We start from the raw sequence: 11,897 nt of genomic DNA, 5'->3' as shown, positions 1-11,897 counted from the left end.
ACTTACTGAATATAGAGAGACTTGTGAGCACTATATGTTAATATGCTCTTGTTTATTAAAAAACAGGCTGTCAAGCCTTTGTTGCCATAAATATATATATATATATATATATATATATATATATATATATATATATATACACACACACACATACATACACATACTGTATTGCAGGTGTGATGCATCAGACAAAATATACATTTGCATTGCTTTTGAGGGCTTGACCTTTTCTGGCGAGAAGATAAAATTTGTGGTTATGGTATAAATATTTATGAAGACGGTGTAAATTGCAAACAATGTTATGCTGCAGCTCAATCTTGTGTGGAAGACAAAACGGTAAACTGGACATGGTTTTCTGGGTTCAATTGGCGTTTATTTATGAAAAACAGAATAAAGCGGATAGTTCTAATGAAATTGCCAGCACACCTTAAATAACCAACTATACAGATAAGAAACAATTCAGTGGAATGTCAGCAACATCAAATAAATGCATGGATTTAATAAATAATATAAAATGAATTCTTGTTAAAATATAATTCTTGTTCTATTCCTACATAACTACCTTCATTTCCCAAAATACAGCTGAGTCCATAATGATTTGTTTCAAACAGATAAATGACTATGCACAAGTTTTTGTTGAACAAGGAGAATAGTATTTACTTGACCATGGATGAAATAAGTACATCTTTATGCAACAGAGATGCTGCAACAGAAGACTGGTTCTTATGAGCACAAGTGTTAGGACACTGAAGCTTCAACTAATCAGAATTCAGGAAGCAATGATACAATGTGTTACCACTCCCCAATCAGCATGCAGCATTCTTCCAGCACACTCATTTGTAAATGGTTCACAGATACAAGTAATCAAGACTGCAGGTAAAGCAGCTTATGAATGGTCGCCCTTCAACGGGACCTGGTCTTTTAAAATAACCCTTAAGCAATTGTAGACACCTGCACTCAGACAGCCCTCAGAAGTTTTTTTTTTTTTTTTATAACATTATGTGCATGTCTGTGATTTGTGACTGGATAAATTGATTTCATTTGTCGTATATACTTTAATAAAACTGCTTTGCAGTAAGTCTAAATTACAGTTCACTTTGTGAAGCTACTTACTAGATTTCCAAGATTATGTGCAAATTTATCAGTCTTTGTAAGGGTTATAAGGAATAAACTGCTGCGTATGCCCCAATTACATAGGAAACACCAGCAGACGTTCAGTGCCAAGTAATAATGGTGCTTTTCAAGGGGCCCCTGATATTATGGACAGTTGGAAAGCATTTACTGTAGAATGAAACCTTAGCTCTGTTAGAAAGGTCTGCAATGCACTGCACTGCACTCCCTGACCAAATACCAGCAGTGCAAGCATTCGCCCAGGACAATTATTTATCTTCAGATTTGAATCGGCTAGTCTGGTCTGGAAGGAAAAGGCGTTGGACAACAAGTTGTTGAAGCATTTAGGAGTTCTATAATAAGTGGCTACCAGATGATAGCAAGGCTGAGTACTGTTTTCTATTTAGTGTACCTTGGCTGTGAGGGACATGGTGACATACTGTATGACGGTATTATAGAGGTGTATTTGATGTTTTGTACAAAAAAAGGGGAGCCAGGAATGGTTAAAGCTATTAGGAACATGCAATATAAACAGATCTAATGTATTATTACAACATAGTTGCAGCAAGTGGATTTTAAATTACAGCAAATATTTTGAATTCACAGGAACAAGTGCACATTAAACACAAGACGACTATGTGACCTCTGAATGAGGTGAAGAGAAATTAAAGTTCCAGCAGTTAAACTCCCATTAAACTCTTATCCATACTGTAAATATTGTATGGATGTAAAGTCTCCGCACACTAGGGCAGCGGGATAGGACTCCCTCATCCGTCCAGCTTGTTAATAATAACTAATTTGCAAAAATGTGCTTTTATTCATTGTAACTATTAATGTTGTGCTCTGCTACAGAGATGGTCTACAAACTAGTATATTGTATGTATATATGTGGGAAATCATTACATCAAAATGGAAAAGTAACCATACAAATACCAAAGCTCCTGTTGCACTGCTGAGAAATGATGTTGTGGGTATTTTAATCATTTTATAGAAAGTTCATGTAAATATTTGAATGCAAAGTTGGTGCAGCTTTAAATAACCTAAGGCAAATAAATACATTATTTCAGTAGCAAATACAAATAAGACCATGTGAACGGCGCATACCAGCTGTGTGTCCCCTCCCCCCATTTCCTTGTCTTGTGTGTACATGGACAGTGACTGACTGCAGCTGATTTACCAAGCTGCACTGCACCTGGAACATGGCCCATTCATTAATTCATTTGCAAAGGAATCTTCTAGCTTATAAAACAGTACAATCAACCTTCAATGTAACAAATAAAAGAAAAACATTCTCCTACACCAGAAGGCGTCTCATGGAAAATGGGGATGTATGTATAATATATATATATATATATATATATATATATATATGACAGTGTATGAATAAAGCGGGATCCAGCTCATTTTCAGTCATTTTCTGACCTGGACATGAGAGTTTTGTGGCAGATTCATGTTGTGGAGCAGCTGATAACATGCGTGTCCCTTTAAATGATTTATATAGTAATAGGTTACAGTTAAGAATTTAATAATGACAAGCAAGAAAATGGTTACAAAATAAAGTTAGTTGGAATGGATATATGACATTTGCTGAACTAATTCATCATTTGTCTGGTAAGTGTTAAAACTGGAGCTCGATGGCTCACACAGACATGTGCCTACATAAAGCTTAGACAGAACCTTGTACAGAATGTTCCAGGCGTGTGATCGGCAGCATTGTTACTTTCATACTTAATGAGTTCTTCTACAGAACTCTATTATATTGCACCGAGCGTTAATGCTTGTGAGTGCTGGAGGCAAAGCTGGATTAGACACAAAACAAAGCGAGTGTATGTCACGGTGTGTGGGTGTGAACAGGTGCATTTGCATACAGTATATCATTCTTGAGGATAACCTGCATTAAGGCGTGCTCTCCAGGCTTTAAGAATGCATGTTGAACGTGTAATATAAAGCTTGTGTGTATGAGCCTTATGGGAGTTCTAACAGTTCACAGTTTCAGCTTAATGTAGTATAAAAATTTATATGTTAAGTACAAGTAGGAGAATATTATAATTTTACTTTCCATTACCCAGAACTACAATTATGGAAAATAGCTAAAACCAAATAACAGTAATAGTTTCAATAACTTGACCACTATTTTAGCGAATCTCATATAAAGAATGCAAAAAGAAAAAGTAGTTATCTTAGTTGGCTGAAAAAAACCCATCATTTTAATTATCTATATCCTTCCACGTCATATAAATTAGTATATCCACATATCAGAGTATTTAAAAAAAGCCCACCCCCCTCCCATTTTAAAATGATATGGTTACTATTTCTCAGTACTTGGTGAGCTTATTTACATCACTAATTGGTAATAATCAGCACCAACTATATATAACATTCCTATGACGACACCATTAATATTTTAACAAAGCTCATTCAGGTGAGAACTACAGGGTCAATCAACAAACACTGTGGACAACTTGGACAATGGCTTTAAAAAGAAGTTTGTTGGACAAAATAGAATAGCTCTGAAAGCAGTATAGACTCTTATTTTATTGCTGTGCTCATTAACAGTCATTGCATTTCTCTCCATAATTACTATGGCTTCCATAAAATCTTTAAAAGTATAGTACAATAGGAAAATTCACAAATCCACGGTAATGACAACAAACAGGGCTGTGGCTTTGAAATGCATATAGTGAGAGTACAGTGCTACTGACTGATTCATACTACAATTATTACTGTACTAATTAGAAGCCTGTACCATATATCTTACCCTCACTGACTATGGAGCTAAGGTGATATACACAGTCAAAAGTGTCATGTGTGGAATACACAATGTATGTGTATTGAAACATTAGAAAATAACAATATTTTGTAACCATTTCTTGTTGCATTTGTTTTTTTTTCTTTCTCCAGAAGTTTACCACTGTCACCAAAAGGGAGGAAAGTTAAATTAAACAGAAAATGGGTTTCAGTGTTCCCTTTAAAAGTAACATATAACAATTGCTTACATGTTCATGCCAACACTGCATTTGAATTTAATACAAATATGGATTCATACTTCACAGTAGTTCAGTTACACTCATCCAATAACCATTGTACTTCTTGAGCTAAAAACATGACATTCATAGCATTTCCCCCCCAAGTGGTGCAATCTGCCTGCGGAAGATTGGGTACCACTGCAATTTTCTAAACCAAGGTGAATGTTAATAATGAGAAACAGGCATTGGAAAGAACGTATACTATGTAAAACACGGCCGCAGATGTATGTGCAGGTTATAGCAGTGCTGCTCTCTCATGTAATTAAGTCTTAAATTAATATTTACAAATACATTTAAAAGTTTCTGTTAAATATAGGAAATATGTGTCTAGGATATTCGAGTCCATTGGCACTTTGCACTTCATTGAGAAATCAAAAAATGGGATGCTAAATTGTGGTGCCACCAAAGCAACAGCTGAGACGTAGAGTCACCATCAGCACAAGACGCCATTTCCAGTGAGTGCTTGCTCCAACCTAGCACACATGCATGTAGTAGGAAGCAACAACAGAATAGACTGATTGTCTTGTCCTGCCTCCTTCAGCCAATCGGGATTCCCAGTCTTAATATAAATGTTCATAACTCTGTGGCCTTGATGACACCTAACAGGAGGATAATATGTAACATTGCACACATGGAGAACAAGGACAGGAATTTCTGATAATAAGGACTGATAGAAGATTACAGCATGGCACGTACCAGGATTATCCAACGTTCTCAACCGATATATACTTTAAACACAAATAGACTAAAGAACAGAAAACAAAAAATAAAATAAAAATAAGTGCAATTGACCTGAAATGGAAAAAAAAAAGCTTTCTTTATAGTAACTGTAAACGTATCTGTAGAATAAGCCTGTATAATAACTGTGCTAAATTTGCTGACTGGCTTATAGACCACTGGACGAAACTACCATGCACTCCGGTTCACCGATAATTACTCTACTAGTATATTTCTAACCTCATACAAAGCAAGACAGTGGTAGCACTATATTAGTGAACACACAGAACTGGGTGAAAATTCTTGGTATGTATTCCCATGAAGTATCTACATCTTGTAACCACAGGACAGGTATAAGTCAGTACTTCGAAGTGCATAACAGTATCATCACACTGCCAGTTAGACAAAGTCAACAGTGCAATTTGGGAGGACAAAAGGTTGAGGGGTAATTATGGCAACACTCAGGAAAGCGATCATCTTGAGGACATTCTTACAATGTGGCAATGCCTTCTGGAAACATCCAGGGACATGTTGAATTTCAGACATAAAAATCAACGTAAAAGCAACTACTGCAAAAACCATTTCATATTCTTGTTTGGCATACACGAAAGCATGCATATGCCAAGGTATAAGTAAGGGCTGGATGCCTTGCATCTTTAGCACTAAGAGACAGGCCATCTGGTAAGCTGATGCAACAGAATGATGAGCAATCACTACATTTGGCAACTTTCACAGCTCTTCTATTAGTGAAAATTCATCTCTTCATTGCCTCACGCTGCATGACCTCTTCTAGACTTCAGGTGGTAGGACCAATCTTCAGTAGACAATGTGTGATGCAGGCTCCCAAAGCTTCTTCTATGTACACCTTGCTGTTGAGGGCCATACAAGTAACTAATAGCAATGCCGTGGACCTTGGTCAAGGTGTTATAAGTAGTTATCCCTAAGAATCCTTGGTCCTGTCCTGCCACCTAAAGGCCATTGCTATTTCTGTGACTAAGTGGTGGTTTGGAGATCTCTACAACTCCAGATCGAGACTTGTTCAGAAACTTTGGAGCCCGACGTAAAAGCCTCTGTGCCTCAGTAAATGCTTCAGTCAGTTCTTTCTTCCACTGTACAAATTCAGGGTCACTCTGTAAGAGAAAAGTTTAAAAAGACTTTTCAAAACATACCAAAAGCAGACAACATATTGAATTAAATTGCTAATTAACACTAAAATTTCACATAAATATTCATAGGATGAGAGCTATTGTCTTTGTGCTAGGGAGAGTGAACCTGGGAGCTCTCTTATTGGAAAACTGTAATTATTATTACATGGACTGGCATCCAAGTAATACATCTGAATTAAACATCAGAATGGTGTACCATGATGCTTTTGGCCCCACCTCTCTTCAATATTAAAAATGTAAAGTTGGCATAGTTGATCCAATTGCTTAAGGGATTAATTTGAACAAGAATAATTTTGTTACTGAAATTAAACACTTATAAAAGCCAAACATCCACATAAAAGCACAGGAAGGATTTAACTTACAATCAATATATAAAATAATTTACCTCACACTGCAGGACAAACTGTTTTGCCCCTTTGATCTTTAATAAGATGCACTTCTTCTCCTTAATCTGGGTGTCTTCCACAGATACGATCTGTTCCATTGTCAATAAATTTTGCTGCATTTTGGGGGAAAAGAACAGAAATGATGAAGCCCAGTAATCCAATATCTGTAGCGCACTGGTTTATACACATTGTGGCTGATGTAAGTGAGACTTACATCAGTTTATGTTACATAAAATCTGTATAATTGAATTGGTGGCTGATTGAGGACAGTAGCAAATACAAGATGACAGACAACAGCACACGGGCTGATTGCAAATGTTCTATTATTGTTGACAGGTGCTGTCCTGGTTGCTCCTGCATATACTGTTTTAGTGTACATATTTGTAGCAATTTTTACATATATGCTATTTTTTATACATCAGATGGAGAGCTGCTGTATTAGGATATTTACATTTTATTAAAGCCTAGTAGTTAATTTGCATTCTGAAATCAAAACAAATGGATTTAAGTGTATGTGATATGACTGACGTAAACTGGGCGCTACGGTTGTCAACATGCATATTTATTAGGGAACGCATTTTTCTCCTATCATATGGGGAAAAATTGCTTTCACATATCTATAAAATACATGTCAATACTAGAAAAGGCAGAAATGTAACCATAACATTTTCATGAAATTCAATCCAATGTATTACTGTACCTTGAATAATAAACTGGACCAAAAAAAGAACAAGTTAAATACAGTATGATCTGTGTTATGTGCAGACATGAAATATCTCAAATATATTCTTCTACGTTATGTTAAATATCATTTTATCCTAAGCAACCTATTCATGTACAGGGAACCACTCAAATGTGTTTTATCAACTACAATCTATAAGAGCAATGTGAAATGAATTGGAGATGTTTGTAAGAACATTACATAAAAACTGTAAACTACATTCAGCATTCCAACATTTAAAACAGGATCACAGAGTCTTCCGGGGGCCGCATCAAGCCCAGAGTTTGCCGGGGGCCCCAGTCAAGCCCAGAGTTTGCCGGGGGCCCCAGTCAAGCCCAGAGTTTGCCGGGGGCCCCAGTCAAGCCCAGAGTCTGCCGGGGGCCCCAGTCAAGCCCAGAGTCTGCCGGGGGCCTCATCAAGTATAAAGTCTTACCCGAGATTCTCCTTCTCCCCTCCATTCAAGTCTGTTTGGAAAGAGGTAAAAGTAGCGTCGCTGCCACTGAGTCAGGAATGGGTTCCCCAGTTTCAGCATATAGCCGTGCATAATGCAGTCCTTTCCTAGTGCATAATCTGTGACAGAGAGAATGACTATAAGTATCAATGTGACAAGCTTCCAGTAGATCAGCTCATTGTCTATGTACTAAAAGATACTGAACCACAGTGCTCTCGATACATGAGAAGACCCAATACGCTGGATGCACTGAGTTTCTAAATCCTCTTGCCCACCTAGAAACACATGTTGCTCTGATACTTGGGTGTGGGAGCTTTAGATGTAAAGAAATAATACAAGTAAAAGTCTTATATTGGAGAAGTTGCTAGAAGGTTACACTATAGGCACATAGTAACATGCTTTGCCCTGTGTATATAGTACACAATATGCAAAAAATACTGTAAAGAACATAATACATGTACCAAAATCTAAGATATCTCAAATCACAATCATTCAAAATCTATTTCGAAAAAAAGATTTCACAGAGCCAAGAAAATCATTACTGATTAGTATTATTATCCTATTTGTGGGTGTCAGATTACGGGGTCCATACAGCGCTCAGCTAAAACAGATAATAAGAAATAACAGTGGTGGAAACACTAATGGTGCATACACACGGTCAGATTTTTCTTCAGATCTGAACGATAACTATTTTAAAAATCGTTCATATCTGAAGGAAAATCGGACATGTGTGCAACGTTGAACGATGAACGATGCGCATTCCTGTTTGTCAGATAACGATATCTGACATCTGATGTGTTTGCAGTCAGTTTTGGACAATTTCCATTCATTTTAATACAGTCAAAGATCGTTCAGTCGTTTGCAAATCGTTCATCTGACATATCTGACCGTGTGTATGCACCATAACAGTTGTGCCCACATGGAAACGATTTGTTGATGTGCTACAAACATTCACCTTCTTCATGACCCAGCTGCTTGTTTTTGGCTCTTTTCCGAGCCTCAATCTTATCAGTATCTGCGTTGACAGCTTCATAAACCGTTTCTGCTACTTCTTGTTGCCAGCGCTCAGATATCACTAGAGGGAAGTTCTTGTACAGTTCTTGATCACTATCAAGAAGCTAGAGAGATACGTCACGTGTTACCATTACGTATGAGCAGAAATAAAAACGTGTAAGTACAGAATTGGGAATTCTATGCACAGAGTGAGTATTATTCAGCAATACCTTGCATTTCCTTTCCAGCACTAATTATGTGCTTGCTCCCAAACCTCTGTTATTAACACAGCTGAATACTTGTTTTAATCAAAATTTTCTTTAACAGATCTAGCCCTAAATCAGCTTAGACAATATAGAGAATATTTTATTTTAAACAGCTTATAAACATCTTATTTAAAATCTTTATGTAAAAGAGAGAAAAGCTTTTGTTGATCCTTTATTTAAAAAAGTGGCCTTTTATGAGGAAATATAATCTCCTTTGGAGACATTAAAGCTATGAGATAAAGAAGACGGGACAGGAAGTATAGGTTGCTTACATGGAATAATAGGGATATGTCCTGGGGGGAAGCAGTTGGGAAGTCTGTGGTCGAAATGCTGATCGCTGGCTTCTCGACTGCTTAATCCTGGCAAGATACAAATGACAGGCGTCGACGCCTGTCATTAGACCTACGCCGGGAGCCTGACAGTTGCGCGCGGGGGGGGGGGGGGGGGTCGGGAGAGTTAGGGGTTCCCGGGGCAGGGGGGGGACTTAGGGTTGGGCAATCCCCTGGGAGGTTAGGGCTAGGGGAAGGGGGGGTTAGGGTTAGACACCCCCGGGGGGAGGTTAGGGTTAGGTCCCCACCCCCCGCCTCCCCCCCGTAGACTTAGGGTTAGGCTGCAGGGAAGGGGGGTTAGGTTTAGGCACTTAGAGGGGGGCTAGGGTTAGGCACCCCTAAGGGAGGGTTAGGGGGGGAATTAGGTTAGTTATACTTACCCTAAGGACAATCGGGATTTCCTCCTATGTCGGGCTGTCGCTGTCGGTATTAGAACCGCCGGCCATGCCGCCGATGGTAATCATACCGATTCCATCCTGGGATGCAGCTCAAGATAGCCAATTAGGTTTCTTTGACTGGTAATAAGCAACATCCTTACTTAATGAAACATAACAGTTACTGGGCTGTGTGTGTCTGTGGTATGACTGTCACTGGCATCAGCTACTGTGCCAGCTGGAGTCATATTTTGAGGATGAATATATTTGTACCTTAACCCCTATAAGGATAAAGGATTCCTAATCAACTATTTTTAATTCTGTAGTACATTAACCTGTATAAAATACAAAGGTATCCTCATCTCTTATCAAATTTACTGAGAAATTCCTATGGTTTTCAAGGATATGAAATATCAGTCATTTCTATTGTTTTATTTATCAGCAAACAAATATCCATGTAATGTAATATTCCCCAGGCTTCATTATGCAAATATACATATTTAAAAAAATAAAATCAATCACGTTTGGAAAAATTTTGGCATCCCTTTGTCAGATCTATGGTACTTTAAATAGTACAATATATAAATCTCAGAGAAATACTGACTTCCCAAGAGCTTTAAGATAAGTATGGTCAACTGAAAAGTGCTTACCTATCATTCGTTTGTATGAATTATAGAAATTTTCTGAACTCAACAATGATTGAAAATGAGAACGCTATAATAAGCATTTGGAGCATTAACAAATGCCAAACTACAGTTACATCCGCACCAGATAAAATATCCGTTTCTTAATCAGTTAACATTAAAAAGCATTTTTCTTAAAGCTTTATAGTCTTATAGTGGATAGGTAATATCATTCAATGACAACTGTGTGGGATGATGTGCAGAACATGTCTCTCTAGCATATGCTTACAATCTCAGAAAACCTTAAATAATTTATAGCATTGCACCCTGGGCATAACTAATGGCTAATGATCTACAAAGAAGCCATAGTGCTGCTAGTGTACGGTATTTCTGCTAAATATACAGATATAGAAAGTGGTCATTTGACAGTTTTGTGCAAAGCTAGTATATTTTTTTGGATAGTGGGAGAAGACCAATGAAAACATGCAAACACGGGCATAGAAATGTAACACGGATAGTGTCCTGGCTGGAACGACAGATGTAGCCCCAGTTCTGTGAGCCTGCAGTGCTCAACCAATGTGCCACCCTACTGCCCTTCATTAGCGATGGATTACAAAGATCCATAAGTAAAGAGTGGGTGTATACAGTACCTTAATTCCTTTTGTGTCTTCTTCATCAAAGGACCCAATGTCAAAGGCATCAGCTGCATTTACCTCTCCTCGAGGGGGAATCAGTGGTGGGGGATACTGAAACAATAATGGATACACATTCAGATGTACATACTCCCCTATTCACCAACTTTATTCTAACTATAATGTATGTGCAAATTATATCAACACAGGGGCAGAATACACCCTGAGGTGGCTATGACGCCAGGTCCATCTGCCCAGTTACACCAGTTGGAATGTAGATGTCGACCGGCAGCACCATGACAAACAGGTCTAATAGCAGAAATTTGGAGTTAAATTAAGATATACCTTACACAGAGAGGGAAAAATCCATGGTGCTGTAAGGGAGGGATTAGGGCTGTGTGTGTATGTGTATATATATATATATATATATATATATATACACATATATATATGGAACAGTGAGTTGGCTGGCACTCCTCCACTGTAAAACAAAGACTCTGGGTGCTCTCGGATATAGAAAATACAGGAATACAGGACTTGTTGCATCAAAAAAATGCTGGTGACATACCACCTATGCCTCTTTTATGTCTGACATGTGAGTGACATGGCTTCTCTCTTATATATATATATATACATATATATACACACACACAGACACACACACATATATGAGGAGTGCACAGTGCATGTACTATTGCAGGTACCGTGACACAGTATGTTGAGCCTAGAACAGTGCTGGTATAATTACAGGTGGTATTCCCAGTGTAATAATACATTTTGTGTTATGTGTACTATGCCAGGCATGGTACTATAATATTTTTTGTGTATGTTGGGCACTGGGTAACATGGCTTTGTGGACAGTGGAGAATAACTCTATTAACATAGAAATAAATCCAATATACTGTTAGAAATCATATCTACAATATTTTAAAGTATACGCAAAAAAAAACATTTGTTACTGGTGTATTTTAGTGTACATGGAAATGAAATAATTAGTTGTTATCCATGAGTCAGAGATACACGAGATATGTTACCTTTTGCATATACACCTGTTGCCAGTCAATGCCTTTAAAGAATGGATGTTCTTTTACTTCTTGGGCACT

General features: G+C 37.7%; 1 protein-coding gene across 2 annotated transcripts in view; it reads right to left on the bottom strand.

The window, feature by feature from the left end:
- Positions 1 to 351: 351 nt before the first annotated feature.
- Positions 352 to 11,897, bottom strand: part of GRK3 (G protein-coupled receptor kinase 3) — a 278,817-nt gene continuing 267,271 nt past the window's right edge. For both annotated transcript variants that reach the window (XM_088467892.1, XM_088467893.1), the window contains 6 exons: positions 11,829 to 11,895; positions 10,813 to 10,908; positions 8,533 to 8,695; positions 7,560 to 7,696; positions 6,405 to 6,518; positions 352 to 5,983 (listed from right to left, as the gene is read on the bottom strand). In XM_088467892.1, the coding sequence (XP_088324018.1) occupies positions 5,822 to 5,983; positions 6,405 to 6,518; positions 7,560 to 7,696; positions 8,533 to 8,695; positions 10,813 to 10,908; positions 11,829 to 11,895 (739 nt within the window). In that variant the 3' untranslated portion in view covers positions 352 to 5,821. The remainder of the gene's footprint in view (positions 5,984 to 6,404; positions 6,519 to 7,559; positions 7,697 to 8,532; positions 8,696 to 10,812; positions 10,909 to 11,828; positions 11,896 to 11,897) is intronic.

Source organism: Taudactylus pleione, unplaced genomic scaffold (assembly GCF_031769625.1).
Source record: "Taudactylus pleione unplaced genomic scaffold, aTauple2 ptg000078l, whole genome shotgun sequence".
NCBI classification, from domain to species: Eukaryota; Metazoa; Chordata; class Amphibia; order Anura; family Myobatrachidae; genus Taudactylus; species Taudactylus pleione.
This window is presented reverse-complemented; position numbering and strand designations above follow the sequence as displayed.